The 21,502-nt window shown below is 44.0% G+C and overlaps 1 protein-coding gene across 4 annotated transcripts in view; it reads right to left on the bottom strand.

Annotated features, from left to right (window-relative positions):
- The window catches only part of LOC129824433 (YEATS domain-containing protein 2-like), a 75,829-nt gene that overhangs the window by 48,597 nt on the left and 5,730 nt on the right, over positions 1-21,502 (bottom strand). For all 4 annotated transcript variants that reach the window (XM_055884084.1, XM_055884082.1, XM_055884083.1 and 1 more), the window contains exons 4-12: positions 21,293-21,385; positions 20,959-21,192; positions 20,552-20,685; positions 18,007-18,168; positions 7,147-7,258; positions 6,781-6,825; positions 6,397-6,595; positions 3,918-4,160; positions 3,374-3,535 (exon numbers count right to left, since the gene is read on the bottom strand). In XM_055884084.1, coding sequence (XP_055740059.1) covers positions 3,374-3,535; positions 3,918-4,160; positions 6,397-6,595; positions 6,781-6,825; positions 7,147-7,258; positions 18,007-18,168; positions 20,552-20,685; positions 20,959-21,192; positions 21,293-21,385 — 1,384 coding nt within the window. The remainder of the gene's footprint in view (positions 1-3,373; positions 3,536-3,917; positions 4,161-6,396; positions 6,596-6,780; positions 6,826-7,146; positions 7,259-18,006; positions 18,169-20,551; positions 20,686-20,958; positions 21,193-21,292; positions 21,386-21,502) is intronic.

A 21,502-nucleotide genomic window follows, 5' to 3' on the forward strand; every position in this document is an offset into this window, starting at 1 on the left:
CCTGATAATGGCATCTGTCAGGTTCACGAGGATATTGAATTCAAAAGCTTTAGGTGGGTTACAGCACTAAAACTAAGCTATTGAGAGAAAAAGAGAAACTAAGGAAAACTAAGTGAATCAGCTCAAACTCCAACATCAGCTTGAAATAACATGAAACACTTTAAACTCCTCTGCCCGCCCTGGATCAGTTGAAACTAAGCGTTGGTGGATGTATGGGATATGGGAGAGGCTGTGTGGGAGAGCAGAGCACATGACTGGAATGTGAATGGGAGCTACAAAGCGATGAAGTACAGCAGTGGGAGAATGTGATTTCACTGTGCTCCACTTGAGACTGACACTGATACATTGAACGGCCAAATGCCAACACGCACATTCTGTAATTGAATTTACAATGAAGCGTAGCCTAGTCAGTATACACCAGGGATGGGCAACTGGCGGCCCTGTGCACAAAATAATGTAGGCCACGGATCAAATTACAAAAACGAAAAATATATACAATGCGTTCGGGAAGAATTCAGACCCGATTACTTTCTACACATTTTGTTACGTTACAGCCTCATTCTAAAATGTATTAAATATATTGGCTACTTAAAAGATTCATAAATAAACTCAGCAAAAAAAGAAACGTCCTCTCACTGTCAACTGCATTAATTTTCAGCAAACTTAACATGTGGAAATATTTGTATGAACATAACATTCAACAACTGAGACATAAACTGAACAAGTTCCACAGACATGTGACTTAACATAAATGGAATAATGTGTCCCTGAACAAAGAGGGGGGGAGTCAAAATCAAAAGTAACAGTCGGTATCTGGTGTGGCCATCAGCTGCATTAAGTACTGCAGTGCATCTCCTCCTCATGGACTGCACCAGATTTGCCAGTTCTTGCTGTGAGATGTTCCCGTACATTTCTGGGGGGAATGGCCCTAGCCCTCACCCTCCGATCCAACAGGTCCCAGATGTGGTCAATGGGATTGAGATCCGGGCTCTTCGCTGGCCATGGCAGAACACTGACATTCCTGTCTTGCAGGAAATCATGCACAGAACGATCAGTATGGCTGGTGGCATTGTCATGTTGGAGGGTCATGTCAGGATGAGCCTGCAGGAAGGGTACCACATGAGGGAGAAGGATGTCTTCTCTGTAACGCACAGTGTTGAGATTGCCTGCAATGACAACAAGCTCAGTTCGATGATGCTGTGACACACCGCCCCAGACCATGACGGACCCTTCACTTCCAAATCGACCCCGCTCCAGAGTACAGGCCTCGGTGTAACGCTCATTCCTTGGACGATAAATGCGAATCAGACCATCACCCCTGGTGAGACAAAACCGTGACTCGTCAGTGAAGAGCACTTTTTGAGAGTCCTGTCTGGTCCAGTGATGGTGGGTTTGTGCCCATAGGCGACGTTGTTGCCGGTGATGTCTGGTGAGGACCTGCCTTACAACAGGCCTTCAAGCCCTCAGTCCAGCCTCTCTCAGCCTATTGCGGACAGTCTGAGCACTGATGGAGGGATTGTGCATTCCTGGTGTAACTCGGGCAGTTGTTGTTGCCATCCTGTACCTATCCCACAGGTGTGATGTTTGGCTGTACTGGTCCTGTGCAGGTGTTGTTACACATGGTCTGCAACTGCGAGGATGAACAGCTGTCCGTCCTGTCTCCCTGTAGCGCTGTCTTAGGCATCTCACAGTACGGACATTGCAATTTATTACCCTGGCCACATCTGAAGTCCTCATGCCTCCTTACAGCATGCCTAAGGCACAATCACGCAGATGAGCAGGGACCCTGGGCATCTATTCTTTTGGTGTTTTTCAGAGTCAGTAGAAAGGCCTCTTTAGTGTCCTAAGTTTTCATAACCGTGACCTTAATTGCCTACCGTCTGTAAGCTGTTAGTGGCTTAATGACCGTTCCACAGGTGCATGTTCATTAATTGTTTATGGTTCATTGAACCAAGCATGGGAAACAGTGTTTAAACCCTTTACAATGAAGATCTGTGAAGTTATTTGGATTTTTACGAATTATCTTGAAAGACAGGGTCCTGAAAAAGGGACGTTTCTTTTTTGCTGAGTTTATAAAATATATTTTGATTTGTTAAACACTTTTTGGTTACTACATGATTGCATGTGTGTTATTTCATAGTGTTGATGTCTTCACTATTATTCTACAATGTAGAAAATAGTAAATATAAAGGAAAACCCTTGAATGAGTAGGTGTGTTCAAACTTTTGACTGGTACTGTATATATATATATATTTTATGGAACTCAGTCCGGGTCTGAATTTACTGTAGAATACACAAGGTGCAATTTAAAACGTTGTGCATCAGCAGTTTTGCTCTTGTTATGTCAGTCACTCAAACAGCCCATGTCAGTTAACTTTTTTTAAAATTGGTAAGTTAGTCTAAACAGCGATTTCAACTTGTAGTAATCATGGTCGAATTCCCGAACGGGGGTCGCCCATTGATTTTATTAGTCACTCTCACTCAGACACCATATTAAAAACTGCAAACATTTCTCTCCACCTTTGGCAAAATGTGTAGAATTGCAGAACATTTGCTGTAAAACTGCACATTTTTCTCTCTGCCCCATACTAATTTCACTTAGGGCCCCCAAAAGGCTAGTGATAGGCTCTGACTGCATGTTTGGGTCTGCATGTGGGTACGCACTGCAGCCCCTCATGATGAGTTCAGATTACCCATCTCTGGTATACAAACACAAAAGAGTTCCTCAATCTCACACACAACCTCCCACGCTGTATACCTGCGAATTCTATAGCAATCTCACTCACACTCACAAGCACACACACCTCTGAATGTCTAACCCCCCCACCCACCCGCACTGTCCAGTAATCTGTCCCTGACACTGAGCCACGGAACACAGCAGTACTTCCTGTCACAATGGAAGCCCCTCTCATACCGTCAAAAAGCTGCAGCATCATACAAGTCATGATTTATGGAGAGAGAGACAGAAGGAGGGAGAGAGAGAGACTAAGAGAGAGAGAGATCGGAGACAACTGAAAGGGTTCAGGCTTAGGAGCGTTAGAGAATATAGTCAACTGTGGAGGTTTATCAGTATCAGACGAGAGGAGAGAAGTAAGAGTGCACTAGATTCAGCCTTGGGATGTTTGTAACGGTGGTGTGTAGGAGGGGAACGTTGGCCCTGCAGTGGCCGAGGAGAGCCTACAACACCATTATCATGTGCTGTGTGGGAGGCACAGTCTACAGTACATCCTCACATTGTGCTGCAGGAGCTAACCCAAAAAACCTAACCCAAATCATAACTTTAACCATTAGGGAAAACCAGCGAAACTGTTCTTAGATCAGTGTCTAGAATCTAGGGGCACGAGTGGAGCTGTCGAGCAGAGCAGTAGCGTACCTGTGGAGGCGCCGGAGTTCGCTGCCATGCCGATGACCTGGCCGGGCTTGTCGACAATGATGTAAGGGTTGTTGAGTACGGAGGAGCCCTGTTTGGTGTGTACCGGGGTGGAGGTGTGGGTACGGGGGAGGGGCGAGTGGCAGGGTGTGGAGATGGGTGAACCTTTGGGATCAAAACAAAATCACAAACAACATGCTCATTATAAAGATATTCATTTTAAAACATGCATTTTTCTAAAGCTGTGTATCTTAAAAAAAAAAGCCCATGAACAAAAATCGATTTTAAAGATTTACTTAATGCGCTTGTGCCTCATATTTGAAATTCAAAACCTTTTCAATCTTAACAGAGACAATGTTTTAATACTGAGATTGGCCTATAGTTTCTTAATTTGGGGGGGGAATAACGAAACAAATCAAACAAATGTCTCCACTGACACTGACTATGAAAACAAAAATCTGAATAACACCATTGAATTATTAATCAACTCACAACCCCTTCCCTCCCCCCACTCCAATACGGCCAGATCCCATTGGGAGATAGTTACCTGACACAATCTTACAGCTCATGGTGATTGGCTGAAAGGATTTCCCGGGGGACTCAGAGGGGCTGGGCAACTGTCCCTGGGGGACGATCTTACAGCTGGCCGTGATTGGCTGGAAGGCCGAGTTGCCATGGGAACCCAGTGTGATCTTCTCGGTGACTTTAGGACGGGACGGGGTGCGTTCCGAAGCTGAGGGGGGCGCGCTGTACACCCCAGACCTCCCAGTCTCTGTTTTGACGGGCAGACCTGGATGGAAGGGGAAGATAATAAAGAGAAAGGAAGGGAGAGAGAGAGGAGTGAGGAGGATGATAACCATTAAAATCCACTCTAGGCATAATCTTCATTATAATTATCCTCATCCTGGCACAGAGAGATAGGCAGAGAGAGATGATTTCTCAGTGCAGTGTCATCAATAATTCACTATAGGCCTGCGGAGGAAAGGATTTAAAGAAACAAAAAAGAGAAATCATAGAAAATCATGGCACACTTGGACAGGTCGTGATTCACTGGAAAGGAGAAATTGACATAATTCCAATGGAAACAGTTACAGCTACAGTGGGGAAAAAAGGTATTTAGTCAGCCACCAATTGTGCAAGTTCTCCCACTTAAAAAGATGAGAGAGGCCTGTAATTTTCATCATAGGTACACTTCTACTATGACAGACAAAATGAGAAAAGAAAATCCAGAAAATCACATTGTAGGATTTTTTATGAATTTATTTGCAAATTATGGTGGAAAATAAGTATTTGGTCACCTACAAACAAGCAAGATTTCTGGCTCTAACAGACCTGTAACTTCTTTTTTAAGAGGCTCCTCTGTCCTCCACTCGTTACCTGTATTAATGGCACCTGTTTGAACTTGTTATCAGTATAAAAGACACCTGTCCACAACCTCAAACAGTCACACTCCAAACTCCACTATGGCCAAGACCAAAGAGCTGTCAAAGGACACCAGAAACAAAATTGTAGACCTGCACCAGGCTGGGAAGACTGAATCTGCAATAGGTAAGCAGCTTGGTTTGAAGAAATCAACTGTGGGAGTAATTATTAGGAAATGGAAGACATACAAGACCACTGATAATCTCCCTCGATCTGGGGCTCCACGCAAGATCTCACCCCGTGGGGTCAAAATGATCACAAGAACGGTGAGCAAAAATCCCAGAACCACACGGGGGGACCTATTGAATGACCTGCAGAGAGCTGGGACCAAAGTAACAAAGCCTACCATCAGTAACACACTACGCCGCCAGGGACTCAAATCCTGCAGTGCCAGACGTGTCCCCCTGCTTAAGCCAGTACATGTCCAGGCCCGTCTGAAGTTTGCTAGAGAGCATTTGGATGATCCAGAAGAAGATTGGGAGAATGTCATATGGTCAGATGAAACCAAAATAGAACTTTTTGGTAAAAACTCGTCGTGTTTGGAGGACAAAGAATGCTGAGTTGCATCCAAAGAACACCATACCTACTGTGAAGCATGGGGGTGGAAACATCATGTTTTGGGGCTGTTTTTCTGCAAAGGGACCAGGACGACTGATCCGTGTAAAGGAAAGAATGAATGGGGCCATGTATCGTGAGATTTTGAGTGAAAACCTCCTTCCATCAGCAAGGGCATTGAAGATGAAACGTGGCTGGGTCTTTCAGCATGACAATGACGCCAAAAACACCGCCTGGGCAACGAAGGAGTGGCTTCGTAAGAAGCATTTCAAGGTCCTGGAGTGGCCTAGCCAGTCTCCAGATCTCAACCCCATAGAAAATCTTTGGAGGGAGTTGAAAGTCCGTGTTGCCCAGGAACAGCCCCAAAACATCACTGCTCTAGAGGAGATCTGCATGGAGGAATGGGCCAAAATACCAGCAACAGTGTGTGAAAACCTTGTGAAGACTTACAGAAAACGTTTGACCTCTGTCATTGCCAACAAAGGGTATATAACAAAGTATTGAGATAAACTTTTGTTATTGACCAAATACTTATTTTCCACCATAATTTGCAAATAAATTCATAAAAAATCCTACAATGTGATTCTCTGGATTTTTTCTCCTCATTTTGTATGTCATAGTTGAAGTGTACCTATGATGAAAATTACAGGCCTGTCTCATCTTTTTAAGTGGGAGAACTTGCACAATTGGTGGCTGACTAAATACTTTTTTGCCCCACTGTACATGTTCTGCAGTGCACCGTGTGTTTGGATCTTCTTTGAATCTTCTATGGTGTAGACCAGGGTTTCCCAAACACAGTCCTAGGGTTTTTGACCTAGTACTACACAGCCGACTCAAATAACCAACTCGTCGTCATGCTCTGATTATTTGAATCAGCTGTGTAGTGCTAGGATAAAAACCAAAACGGGGGGGGGGGGGGGGGTGTATATTGTATATGGCAGGGAAACCCTGGTGTAGACTAGAGTTAAAAGTCTCATTCACATTCCTAGCTGATAGAACAGGTGAGTGAAAAGGAGACTTGAATGTATATAACCTCCCATGCATCTCACCTTTCTCTGCGATGGTGGGGTGGTTGTCTTGTGAGAGGGGGAGTGGAGAGCTGCAGCGGCCAGAGAGAGGGCCTGGGGTTTGGGGCAGGAAGGATGGGGACGAGGGGCTGGCTGCACGCTGGTGGTGGTGGGCATGGGAGGAGGAAGAGAGCACATAGTCTTCCCCCAGGGAGTTCCTGTGGAGCTCGACATCCACCACCTGAGAGGAAAATAAGTTCAAGGGTCAAAGTTCACAGTGGTAAAAAACTAAAACCAGCGTATTCAACACAACGAGTCAAGTCTGAGATCAGTGCTGGGGCTATGGTCCCTTGAAATGTAAGACAGGTGTCTTGCTAGTAGACTTGATAGAGAAGTTTGAACACAGTAAATGAATAACAGACTTACCGTTTCTGCCCCCAGTGTCTGCAGGCCTGTGTAAGTTCTGTCGAGCTATAGGGGGAGACAGTAGGATTTATTATGCACTTTTATATAGAGAAAAAAAACACATTCAAAACTGTGTAAAAAAGAAGAAGAAAGAAACCATATCAGTGAATCTCACTTAAGAAATCAAAAAACCTGTGAGAACCCATTAGAACATTCTCAAGTAGCTAGACTTATACAACTTTAAAGAACCACTATTGCCACTTAATTGGCAACCAAGAGTCCTCTTTTGAGGAAGACGGAGAGAGACAGAGAGACAGAAGTGCTCCTCTGTGGACGAAACATGCGTTTCCAGTGCAAATAAAGATGTAATGAATCTACAAATCGGACCTTGAGGTGGTGTATGATGTCTATGCGTTTGTTGCGGGGGTCTTTGAAGTGGATCTGGATGCGGACAGGGAACTCCCCCCAGCCACGACGTGTCAGGTGGAACGGAGGCTCACTAACAACAGACACATTTAGAGTCATGAACAACACACACACTTAGATCAGGGACAAACACATTTTGAATACTTTATGACACACACACACAGACACACCATGGTTTGAGAATAAACATCATCCATGAAAACAACATCATAACTACCCCTTTAAGTATTAAATACAGCCAGACAGAGAAGGTATCCCATCACCCCCTATACTCTTGACTCATTGCTCTTTGTAGACATTCTACCCCAAATTCAATGAGCGGGAAGCTTTCTCTCTCATCTCCTCTCTCTTTGAAGCCTGCGGTTCTTATCCTTGTGGCCCAGAGCCTGAGCTGACAGTGTGTCTGTCCGCTTGCGCTTTATTCCCACACTTGAAGACCTTAGATGTGTTAGAATCAGCAAACAGCTTGAGCTACATCTCTGTGGGGTTCAGTACGTTTGAATCCTCTGCTCAGTCAGTCAGTCGGGATGCATCTATCGGGGGTTACTGAAACCATTGTGTCTCGTCAGCTTAAAACAGCCAGAGGGCTGAGGATTTTTTGGGGATTCAGAATGGGGATGTAAAGCAGGATCAACCTGCATGCCGTGTCAGCGCTCGAAGCAATCCGGGGCCTGAAGTATTCTGAGGTATTAGATATTCGTTTTCTGAGTGATTACACTGTCTGTAGGTAAAGGGTGTGTCAGCACGGTTAGTCACGACTCATGTGTACTGTTGACTCCATTTCTGACTCGTACTGCTCACACAAATCACAGGAACTAATGTATATGTTTCAGACGCGTCAGGGGGCTCCGTGCAGAAGTTGCCCTTAGGCACAGGTCTAGGATCAGCTTTCCCACCACAATTCCCAAAGGGCAAGCTGGTCTTAGAGCAGTGTCTAGGGCAGACATGGGCAAACTACGGCCCGCGGGCCACATACGGCCCGTTAGGCTTTTTAATCCGGCCCGCCGAACTTGTCCAAATTATAGTAAAAACCTCCTTTTTTTCCCCTTTCCCTGCAATGCCCACGTTTCCCCAATAGATGGCGCACTCAAAACACATTGACCGTTGTTGGAGTGGCGCGTATTTCTCTATATTTCACTTTAATTTTCACTTCGTTTCACGTCACCATTAAGCCCTTCTGTGAAAATGAGCGGACCAAAGAGAAGGAAAGTGGACAGCGAATGCCGAGTGTTTAATAAGGAGTGGACAACAAAATACTTCTTCACTGAAGTCCGATCAACGGCTGTATGTCTGATATGCCAAGAAGCTGTTGCGGTTTTCAAAGAGTACAATATCAGCCGTCACTTTGCCACGAAGCATGCAAACTATGCTAGCAAGCAGTCAACACAAGAACGGGCGGCTACTGCTCAGAGGTTGGCAGCTAATTTACAGAGTCAACAGAACTTTTTTCACCGACAAACTGCAATTCAAGAGTCAAGTACCAAGGCAAGTTATTTGCTGGCATTCAAATTAGCAAAGGCTAGCAAGCCTTTCTCCGAAGGCGAGTTTTTGAAAGAGTGCATGGTAGAGACAGCAGGTCTCTTGTGTCCGGAGAGCAAAGCCAAGTTTGAAAAAACCAGTTTAGCACGCAGGACAGTGACTCGCCGCGTGGAACTGATTGACGAAGATATAGTCAGCGAGTTAAACAAAAAGGCGGAGTCCTTTAAGTTATATTCACTAGCACTGGATGAAAGTAACGACATAAAAGACACTGCTCAGCTCCTAATTTTTATCCGAGGGATTAACGACAGTTTTGAGATAACGGAGGAGCTTTTGAGCATGGAATCACTGAAAGGGAAAACGCGAGGAGAGGACTTATATGAACAGGTGTCTGCTGTCATCGAGAGAATGAAGCTACCTTGGAGTAAACTTGCCAATGTCACCACGGATGGATCGCCAAATTTAACTGGAAAAAACATTGGGCTGCTGAAAAGAATCCAGGATAAAGTGAAAGAAGAAAACCCTGGCCAGGATGTTATTTTACTTCACTGCATCATTCATCAGGAGTCTCTGTGTAAGTCTGTATTGCAGCTTAATCACGTCGTGGATCCAGTTGTAAAACTTGTTAACTTCATACGAGCAAGGGGACTTAATCATCGTCAGTTCATTACGTTCCTGGAAGAAACTAATGCGGATCACCAGGACCTACTTTACCACTCTCGCGTCCGCTGGTTAAGTTTGGGGAAAGTGTTTCAACGAGTCTGGGAGCTCAAAGACGAGATTCGCTCATTTTTTAATTTAATGGGGAAATCCGAAGAATTCCCCGAGCTGAGCGACACAAACTGGCTTTGTGACTTTGCGTTTGCTGTGGACATATTTTCACACATGAATGAGCTGAACGTGAAGCTACAGGGGAAAGATCAGTTTGCGCACGACATGTACACAAATGTGAGAGCCTTCAAATCCAAGCTGGTTTTATTCTCCAGGCAAATGTCAAACAAATCTTTCGCACATTTCCCCACACTAGCCGTGCAGAAAGAGGCCGCCCGAAATGCGAAGAAATACTGCAAATCACTGGACGATCTGCACAGAGAATTTTGCCGTCGGTTCTGTGATTTTGAAAAAATTGACAAGTCACTTCAACTGGTGTCCTGTCCCCTGTCACAAGACCCCGAATCAGCACCGCAGGAGCTGCAATTGGAACTGATCGATCTTCAGTCTGACTCCGTCTCAAAGGAGAAGTTCAAGTCTCTTAAACTGAATGACTTTTACGCTTCACTTAACGAGACCGCGTTTCCAAACCTCCGGAGGACGGCGCAGAAGATGCTGGTGTTGTTTGGCTCGACCTACGTGTGTGAGCAGACGTTTAGCGTCATGAAAATCAACAAAGCCCATCACAGATCCAAGTTAACTGACCAACACCTCAGATCTGTCCTGAGAATTGCCACAACAAAACTAACTCCAGACTTTGATGCACTGGCAAAAAAGGGAGACCAACAACACTGTTCCCACTGAAATGGTGAGTTTTTCTGCTGTGTTATGAAAAAATGCATATGGAAAGTTTGGAAGTGCGTCTTTTAATTAAGAGCAATGCGCATTTACGCACAGCAGCGGTACAGTAGCTTTATTAACACGCCGCACATCGCTCTTAATTTAAATTAAAATTTCCAGCTGCAGGTAGGATATTTAATACAGCCTATGTCTGTGTGCTTGGCAACGATACACGTGTACTGTTTGCGCGTGAAGGCGAGGGCGTCCGTGGCGAGTTTGTAGAGCGCGCGGTCAGGACAATCCATCCATGATTTTGGGGAGTTTAACACAAGTAGATATTATTGAGCTTGAGTATTTCGTTGTGTAATAATATGTTTTGAATGTTGAAAGTGATTCCATTTTTCAATAAATGTTGATTTCTTTAACTTTGCACCTTCGATTGAAACTTATTAAAAACAGACGCAATCTTGATAAATCACAGTGCGTATGTTATTTTAATCTATTTACATTTCCTCATCCCGGTATCTGCGAAATAGTATGTAAATGCCATATCTTGCATATTCCTTGAGACAAATTTATTAACTGATAAGGGCTATTTTTCACATTTGAAAGACAGTTAATAAATTGGGTTGTAGTGTTCTTACTGTGCTATGAGGTTTGCACACACTACATTTAATGCTTTAGTATATCCGGCCCAAACACTCCCTCCAAATGCTCCTGGCCCGGCCCCTCTGTCAAATTTTAGAACCCATTGTGGCCCGCGAGTCAAAAAGTTTGCCCACCCCTGGTCTAGGGGCAACTTGACCAAATGCCTGTGGGCTGGCTGGAAGGTTTATCTGCATTGTCTCATGTCACAAGGGGCACTATTACTCCAAGGCATTTCAGTTTTATTACTACGATGTGAGTGTTAAGACATTCCCAGCAGAACAGTTCGGAAGAGTTTGTGCAGATACAGTTTTATGAAGACATTTTGTGCCGTTGTTGTTTGTTTTGGACTTCGGCAAGGGTTTTTCGACTGTTCGGGCACAAATAAATGTCTTGAGGCAAGACAAAGTCGGAAGCCAAAGTCGACGCCCCTTTGTCGGTGATTGGTCAACAGTAGGGATTCTTCAATAAAGTCTTTGTTGTCATTAAACGAGAGACGAGTCGTTTTCATGCACATTTTTTCACTTGAGAAATACTGCACCAAACATCTTAGTGAGATGTCAAATCATGGGACTAAGATCTCTTCTGCAAAAACGTCAAAATGAAAAGCAGATTTCGTGAGTTAACGTAGATTCATTCTGACTATTTAGCTACGGCGTCTCAAAATGGACAAACAGCACTAATGGCTATTCAGTTTTCAAGCTAAAGTTTTTTAGGGGAGTATGCGAGCACACTCGTTCGGTTCGCCTAGCCGAGCTGAAGCTTGCTGACGCCTTTATCAAGGTGTACACTCGGTTCTTCTCGGGTCCAAAAAGCTGGACCAGGACCCGAACGGACAACCAGACCTAGACCCCAGAATTATGATTATCCTTTATTTTCTGGTTAACGAATAGGTCTTTATATGTTGGCTAGGCCTTCTATAACTACTATTTGAGAAGGTCCAGAGACAAACATTTCCTAGGTGGCAAAGGTCCGGATGGATATCGTCTTTTATCGGCACTGTAGTACAGCGTAGTAACAAACATATTCGTCTACAACATAGCAAACACGTTTTTATATGAAATGCCATCTGTAAATACGAATAGAATGGTTAAATTATGAGCCTAGTTGGTTTAGCCAAAGATGAAGCCAACAACCTTCCCGCTAGCCATGATTGGCTGAGATAATGGTCTGCAATGTAACACGCTTCTGTCTATTTGAGCTGGTCAGTATGTCTAGGTAATCCTGTCTAACGTGGCTATTGTTTTTAAATGTATCGTGTATTAAAACTTCATAAGTGTTGCTCTCCACTTTCTGGAGGACTGAGTTTCGAAATCAGTGGAATTCCGAGTATGATAGCTAAGGAGATGGAGAAAACACCAGTCTCCGGATTACATCTTCAAACAGACACCCATGGCATCCGTCATGGCATCCGTCCAACCATGAATGACGTATACGGTTAAGATAGTCTAGCTAGCTACAGTAAACGTTGGCAAAATGTTTTAATTCAATTGTTGCCAGCAGCACAGTTACAGTCACCTGCTAGGGGAGTAAAATGGTCAGAGTGGGGTGTTCTCTCATTATGTTTCTGGAAGTAGCTAGCCAATGTTAACCAGTTAGCTCGGGTGCTTGACTGCCGTTGTGAGGTCAGAACATTCGGATCAACCCTACACATCGGCCAGAGCATCCGGTGTGCGCTCTGAACGCGAAACGCTCTGAATTTATGACGGACAATCTGACAGCACAGTTGCAGTCACCAACGCATGGGATGACATAACGGCATAACCACCTCTGCTAGGGCGAGTAATGTTCAGTGTTCAGCTGTCTGCTCTCACTTAGATGTCTGGAAGTAGCTAGTAAGTTAGCTTGGGTGCTTGACTGCTGTTAGTACATTCGGATCAACCTTTAAAGAGATGGGTGGGGCTAAAGCTTAAGAGGGTGTGAACGATGTTGAATGGGTGTAGACAAAGAAGGGCTCTCAAATAGTAGTACCAAAACATTCAAAGGCCCTTTTCACAAAAGTGAGTTTACAAGTTGACCAACTTCCAAAGCAAAATTACTTTCCCATTGTTCCTCAACTGCAGTGTATGATAAACCATTTTGTAGCTCTGAGTCTCTACTTTTGTCCAATGTAAAAAAACACTTTCAAATTTTGCTACATAAGACCAATTTGAGCCAGTCGGTCACATATTTTCTGGAGAACAAAGGAGAGTTTAACAACAACAAAAATATCTGAATGCACAGAAAGTCACTGTGGGCCATGCAATATTCATGTAAAAGTCACTCTGGGCCTTGCCCTGCATTAATGAGAGAAATTACACTTTCGGTCTCCTGCCAATGCTTTGAATCTTGGCACAAATGGTGCAGCTGTTCATTGGTGAACCCGGTGCGATATTTGTTTTTAATAAAGTTAATTCACAGTTGTATGTGGTGCCAAACATGGTCAGGATGTATAGTGCCAGTTTCTTGAGAACAGGGACATCAGCTGCAGGCATCATCGTTCCCCAGAAAGTAACAGGGTCACAACCACCAGCCTGCTCCTTCAAAGACACGTTTTCTTGCAGCTCAATCAACTCCATTTGCAGTGACGCGACATCTACCCCTCAGAAAGACCGGTTTTGCTTCTTCTGACAACTTTGTCACATTGGTGACCAAGAAGGGCATCTGGGTGAGCAGCAGCAGTTCTCTTCCAACAATGAAGTCATCAAAGCGAGCCTTGAAGTTATCCATCAGATTCTGGATGAAATCAACATGTTTGGGAACATCTTTGTCTCCCAGCGTTTGCACCAAAAGATTGGGGAAGTGGACAAGTTCTCCCTTAAAAAGGCTCAAATTTCCTCTGGAAAGCCCGGACAGCTGTTATCATATCACACACGGTGTTGTCTCGTCCCTGCAGCTTAACATTCAGTTGATTAAGGTGTGGTGTAATGTCTGTCAAAAATTCTTCTTATCTTCCAAAAACTCAGAAACTGAGTTTTGGAACGCCTTTGTCAATCTTTTGCTCTGATAAGAAAGCTTTGATTTCCACCTGAATGGCACAAAGGCGTTCCAAAACCCTGCCTTTGCTGAGCCATCTGACATTGTTGTGCAGAAGTAAGTAATTGAAACTGGCATTGACCTCGGAGACCACAGACTTCAGATCTATCCCCCTTTTGGTCAGCATCCCTTTGATGGCCTCATGGATATCTTCTCCCTGTGTGTGTGCTTCTAGATTTGTTAAGTCCAACAGCTCCTCACAGAATTCCCACCAGAAGCTGGGCATTATCAATGTTATCTGTTGTTTCATGCAGAGCTAATGAAATGCATGGTGCATTCTGAATAGCCTCATCAAGTTAAATCTTCAGCTAATATTTCAGTTCTCCTCCATTGCTGTGGAATCTGACAGTGGGGATCTGTTTGATCTTTTCCCTGAGCTTTTTGTTTACCTTCGAGCAAGGTCTCAGCAACTTCACACATGCATTATATTACCATCTCAGCATCTGAAAAGGTTTTTTGGTGTTTTCCCAAAACCCAAGCTATCCTCACTGAACATTCCATTGCACACTGTTGGGCTGTCATGGAATTCACAAGGACTTTGGTGGACCTCTCATATTGGAATTTGAGTTGGTTTATCTAGTTTGTTCTCACCTCCGTGTTCAGGGGATACGTCTGACCGAATTTACTATGCCTGGTGTCATAATGGCACTTTTCACGAGAGCTACGGACTCACTGCATATCAGGCACAATGGTTTTGTGCTAGTTGCGGGGAGAATGAATAAATACTGTTTTGTCCACTCGCCTTTGAATATACGGTTTTCATAATAAACTTGTAAAAAAATGTAACAAGCCATATTAACAAAGTTACTGGTAACTAAGCTCCTTCTATCTGTGATATTTACAGTTGAACTGCAGTCAAATCTTTCTGTTTCTTTCTGCCTGCTTGTACCAAGGTTCCGCTGAGGATATTTGGATTAATGCGATTGGGTAAGACGCGGCCTCTTGTATTTGCATAGGGGCACTAGTACAGGTGACAGGGCACTAGTACAGGTGGCAGTTGCTTCAAGAGAGACAGAGAAAGAGAGGTTAATGAGGTAAAGAGGCCGCTGTGCCCGATTGATAAAAAAAAAAAAGCGGTCTAAAAATGACTTTTATATAATAAAATGTCCGGATTGACCCTTCTCTGGGTCCGGACCCGGACCGTAAGTTGAGTTTGGCTGCAGAGCCGTGGTTGGCTCCATTCGGGTCTCTCAGCTGTAGTTACATAAACCTGAGATCCGATGACAAACTAACCAGACCGGAGTGAAAAGTTAGAATTTTGGGTCCCGGGTCGGGTGTTGGTTTTTCGGGTTTTGGTGGACTCATGAATACCTCTAATGTTTACTACTCAACCAGTCAAACAGATTTTTCTGCAACTGAAATCCTTGGGCGTACCACCATAGCCATTTTTTCCAGGTTGCCTGAGTCCAAACTGTAAAATAATAATAATAAATAACCCCAAAAAATGGGATGGAAAAACCCTTCCAGTGTCAACTTATACATCTAAAACAAGATAAAGTATGTAGAAAAGACAATGGACCTATATATTTATTTTATGGAATCTTTGAGAAATAAAAATCACCAAAATAAAAGCTAGACAGTGAGGGAGAATTGAAAATATCAAAAACACTGAATATAGAAGTATATACAGGGCATTCGGAAAGTATTCAGACCTCTTGACTTTTTCAACATTTTGCTAAGCTACAGCCTTATTCTAAAATGGATTAAATAAAAATACATCTCATCAATCTACACACAATACCCCCAAAAAAACAGGTTTATATAATTTTTTGCAAATGTATAAAAATAATAACGGAAATACCTTATTTATGTAAGTATTCAGACCCTTTGCTATGAGACTCGAAATTGAGCTCAGGTGCATCCTGTTTCCATTGATCATCCTTGAGATGTTTGCACAACTTGATTGGAGTCCACCTGTGGTAAAATCAATTGATTGGACATGATTTGGAAAGGGGCACACACCTGTCTATATAAGGTCCAACAGTTGAACGTGCAAGTCAGAGCAAAAACCAAGCCATGAGGTGAAAAGAATTGTCCGTAGAGCATCCAAGACAGGATTGTGTCGAGGTCCCCAAGAACACAGTGGCCTCATTCATTCTTAAATGGAAGAAGTTTGGAACCACCAAGACTCTTCCTCGAGCTGGCCGCACGGCCAAACTGAGCAGTCGGGGGAGAAGAGTCTTGGTCAGGGAGGTGACTCTGACAAAGCTCCAGAGATCCTCTGTGGAGAATGGAGAACCTTCCAGAAAGACAACCATCTCTGCAGCACTCCACCAATCAGGCCAAGCGTCAAGTCTGGAGGAAACCTGGCACCATCCCTACGGTGAAGCATGGTGGAGGCAGCATCATGCTGTGGGGAAGTTTTTCAGCGGCAGGGACTGGAAAACTAGTCAGGATCGAGGGATAGATGAAATGAGCAAAGTACAGAGTGATCCATGATGAAAACCTGCTACAGAGCACTCAGGACCTCAAACTGGGGCAAAGGTTCACCATCAAACAGGACAACAACCCTAAGCACACAGCCAAAATGACGCAGGAGTGGCTTCGGGACAAGTCTCTGAATGTCCTTGAGTGGCCCAGCCAGAGCCCAGACTTGAACCCAATCGAACATCTCTGGAGAGACCTGAAAATAGCTGTGCAGCAACACTCCCATCCAACCTGACAGAGCTTTAGAGGATCTGCAGAGAAGAATGGGAGAAACTCCCCAAATAGAGGTGTGCCAAGCTTGTAGTGTCATACCCAAGAAGACTCAAGGCTGTAATCGCTGCCAAAGGTGCTTCAACAAAGTACTGAGTAAAGGGTCTGAAAGCAAAAAATACTTAATACTTTTCTACTTATGTAAAAGCAAAAAATAAAAATAAAAATGTAATCAATTTTAAAATAAGGCTGTAAGGTTACAAAATGTGGAAAAAGTCAAGGAGTCAGAACACTTACCGAAAGCACTATATTTTGTTATTATGTTTGAACAAAAGAACACAGGATTATCCATAGCAAAATGCATAGAACTGGCGAAAATTAGCTTTAAAACAGCATGTTCTCTCAGCTCCATGGCAGAATATGTAGAACTGCATGAAACGTCCATTAAAACCGCAACGTTTTCTCTCACCTGCATGTCAAAATAGGTAGAATTGCGAGAAATCTGCTTTAAACTGCAAAGATTTCTCACAGCTCCATGGAGAAATTTGAGAAAATGTTCTCTAAAATTCAGCCTCGCTGACCACGACCCCTGCCAAGCCCACCACCTTATCCCCTTTTTAATACAGAAAAAACCCTGGTCTAACAGTAGATAGGCCTACATCTGCACTAGCTATGCCTACATCGTTGTCTAGCCAAACTGAAGTTGTTCAGAAAACTTTTGTTGACCTATAAAATTAAATGAAAAAGGTGTAAATACGGGCAAAACTACATCGTAGCTCAGGGTTGGGCAAATGGCTCCCCGAATTAATAATTAATAAAAAGGAACTAATTCGGGGTCTCAACTTACTGTTGAAAGTTATAATATTAGAATGCACAAGGTGTAATTTTGAAATTTGGCTGTGCATCAGCAGTTACTGACAGTCACTCAATTAGCCCATGTCAGCTAACCTTTCTTTAGATTGCTAAATTAGTCTAGCCAGCTATCTAAACTAGTAATCATGGTCAAATTACCAACCGGGAATGCAGGGCACATTTTGTTAGTCACTCTCATTTAGATATCATATTAACATGGCATATATTAGGGCAACATGTGTAGAATTGCAGGAAATGGGTTATAAAATTAATAATTCTTCTCTCCGCACCATGGAAAAAGGTGTAGAATTGCAGCAAATTTGCTTTAAAACTGCTAAATATTCTCTACACCTCATGGCAAAATGTGCATAATTGCAGGAAATAAACTCACTCCGCTGACAAGGGGGGAGGCGAAAATATTTTGCCTGCAATGTGGAGGGGGGCCCCCAAAATGTTTTTGCTTTGGGGCCGGCTCTGACTGCATATGTGGGTATGGATGTGGGTACACAGACCCACATGCCACTGCTGCCCCATCTTTTTGTTTCCCCCACCCCTCAGATCAAAACATGTTGCACAGAGACTCTCAATCTGTCTGCTGTTGCCTGAGGCCTGCATTTAAAAACAACACCCCAGTGATCTCTTCAATAACAAGACGAGCACTACCTCCAAAGTACAGACACGTGCGCACACACAAAAACATACCTGACTTCCACCAGGTCATTGGGCTTGTAGCTGGGGTGCAGGAAGAACCAGACTTTCTTGACAAAGTGATCGATGCTGGGCTCTCTTCTGGAGCCTCTGACGTACACCATCCACTTATGGGTCGACTGGTCATTCTCCTCCCGCTTATCAGGAGGGATATACCTGGGAGACAGGAGGGAGATCATATATTTCAGCCATTTAGCAGCCGTTTCTAGGTAGGAATATGTGGCCCCAGGACCCTGGCATTACTAGTGCCACACTCTTACCAACTGAGCCACATACTCTAGGACCACCAAAGGTATCGAGAGAAAGCAAGGAAGGTAGGGAGAAGGGGAAGAAGAAGGAAAGATAAGCTGGGGGACGGGGAGAAAGAGCGAGAGAAAGAGAGAAAAGTAGAGAATAAAAAACAATGAGAAAACACAAAGAGGGAAAGAAACAGCGAGAGACAGGTATGCAGGAAGGGCTGTCTAGCAGAGCTGTCGGTCACTGTGCACTAGTGCCTCGGTTCTGTTTGTTTACCTCGGATTGACAGATGGAGGGGAGGAGAGAGTGAGAAAGAAAGAGGGAGGGAGCTGCCTCGCAGGGGGAAAGGAGGAGATAGAAAGAAGCTGGAGCTCAGACGGAGTTCTCTCTACTCCCTGGGCGGCATGTAGCCTCGCGGTTAGAGCGTTGGGCCAGTAACCGAAAGTCAATGGTTCGATTACCCGAGCCGACAAGGTGAAAAATCAACAACCATCACTCCTGTGTTCCAATGACACGTTGTGTTAGCTAATGCAAGTTTATAATTTTAAAAGGTTAATTGATCATTAGAAAACCCTTTTGCAATTATGTTAGCACAGCTGAAAACTGTTGTTCGGATTAAAGAAGCAATAAAACTGGCCTTCTCAGACTGGCCAATAAAAAGAAAAGATTAAGATGAGAGTTCCTCTGTCCAGTGTCTGTGTTCTTTTGCCCATCTTAATGGAGAGTTGAGACTGGTGTTTTGCGGGTACTATTTAATGAAGCTGCCAGTTGAAGACTTGTGAGGCGTCTGTTTCTCGCATGGAATAGCCTTCATTTCTCAGAACAAGAATAGACTGACGAGTTTCAGAAGAAAGGTCTTTGTTTCTGGCCATTTTGAGCCTGTACTCGAACCCACAAATGCTGATGCTCCAGAAACTCAACTAGTCTAAAGAAGGCCAGTTGTATTGCTTCTTTAAATCAGAACAACAGTTTTCAGCTGTTCTAACATAATTGCAAAAGGATTTTCTAATTAGCCTTTTAAAAATGATAAACTTGGATTAGCTAGTGCAATTGGAAAACAGGAGTGATGGCTGCTGATAATGGGCCTCTGTACGCCTATGTAGATATTCCATTTAAAAAATCTGCCGTTTCCAGCTACAATAGTCATTTACAACATTAACAATGTCTACACTGTATTTCTGATCAATTTGATGTTAGTTTAATTGACAATAAATGTGCTTTTCTTTCAAAAACAAGGATATTTCTAAGTGACCCCAAACTTTTAAACAGTAGTGTATATAGCTAACATTTGAAATACATTTCATAGAGTAAAGTAAGGTGCTAGTACATGATGAAGCTTTTACAGATAGGGAGTCTAGCTACTTTGTTAAGTCAAGGGACATAATTAATAATTACTGTTTCATGACACCATTATGACATTGTCATATCCTACTTGTTGTCTTCTAGTAGAGTGTCTCCCTGTAACCCCTAAACGTGTGATCCAGGGAGAAAACATGTCATTGATCAAGAGTCCTGTATCAAGACTGGGCTTGCATGACAGGCACCCAGTTACCCAACTGCTCACTGTGATGGGAGGGAACAAAAACAAGGTGTGCTGACTTCCTACTGAGAAACTCAACCGAGGGCCCAAAAAGGTGACACTATTTTCCTGCATGGGACACACGCAAAAAATCTGTAAACTGCACGAAAAAACATTTAAAAACTGACGGAGATGCGCAGAAAGATCGGACGGAGAGAAGCAGCTGAGTAGGCTAATGGCTGGTTAGGGGATGCGGGATGGCTGCTCACAGCTATCACACGTGATATTGGATGAAGCGCTCATTCTGATATGAAATATCTGACATCGCGCTCTACACTGGTATTTGTAGAACGCGTAGGGATGCATTCTGATGCATTCTGTGCTCAGTCATGAATGTGGATATCAGAAAGATACACCATTATATTTAGTGATCACACGGGAGAAAATCTGTTCACGTCTCTCTCCGATTGGTCAATGGGCGATACAGCCTTGGGTATAAGCACTTTTTTTTACGGAACTACCCGATTCATGTGGATGACCTATTTAGACATCCAAACGGCAAATATTACCTGAAAGTGATGAGTTTGCAACCCTGTAACTGTATAACAAGGGCTTGCAACACACTGCTGTTGTTCATACCTTCCTGTATCTGTCACACAGGACTAGAAACATTGTGAAATGACTTAGAAAGTTCACCGTGTCAAAAAAAAGAATGGGACCACTGCCTTGAAAAGCTCTCGTTCAACTGAGTAAAAAAAGTCGTTGATAACGTCATTCACGTACTTGGAGACGTTTCCCACCACGATGGTCTTCTTTATGTAGAGCCTGGAAGCCTCATCTCCTGTAGTGTGGTAGGTCACCCTCTGTTCCCCCCCGTCTGACGACAGGACACCTGACGACGGGATGCCAAACGTGTCCTACAACAAAGGAGACAGTCATAGTATTGATGTTAGAGGGTGTATCAGAAGCCTTTTACCGCTGCAGTAATAATCATGAGGGTCATCGTATGATTGCCCAAGGGTGCGTCTCAATAATCTACAGTGCCTCCCTCTCTTTAGCTCCTTTGCCTCATCTGCATAGGTCTGAAAATACAGGATGGGTGAAAGCAATTTGCTTATACCTGACCAGGTTTTTCAGATCAGTACAGATAAAGGAAAGGAGACGGGGAGTGGAAGTCACTTCAGACTCACCTTCCCTGTGTTGCGGCCCGGCCTGCGCTCCTGCCTGCCCCTGTCCTCTCTCCAGGCCCCCTCCCCATCCCTATCCGGCCCCTCACCCAGCTGTGACAGGGACTCAGACTCCGAGGGCCCCAGGGAGTGGGCGTCCGAGCCCTGGTTGAGAGGGGAGGAGGAGCGGGAGGGTGACTCCAGGAAACGCTTGATGGCCGGGTGGTTCAGCACCGCCGGGTCGCTCTTGGATGCCTGCTGGTAAACGTAGGAAAGGAGAGGGGATGAAGTTGTAGAATTTATATTTGTTGAATACAAAGTGGGTACAAATAAGAAATTAGACTTAAAACAACCTTACCTCTTGGAGCTTGGGCACCCCAGCGTTGGCATAGTAATTGGCCACGATACAGGCTCTGAGCTTGTCCATCATTCGCCTGGCCTCATTCAGACGCTGTAACAGAGAAATGAACAGCAACACTGAAACTTTCTCCTGCAGCATAAACGTGTAATTCACTTTTCTCCTACAGTTTAAGCATGTAAGTACCCACGCGGCTAAGGAGTTAGCCGA

The sequence above is a fragment of the Salvelinus fontinalis genome, chromosome 26, assembly GCF_029448725.1.
Source record: "Salvelinus fontinalis isolate EN_2023a chromosome 26, ASM2944872v1, whole genome shotgun sequence".
Lineage (NCBI taxonomy): Eukaryota > Metazoa > Chordata > Actinopteri > Salmoniformes > Salmonidae > Salvelinus > Salvelinus fontinalis.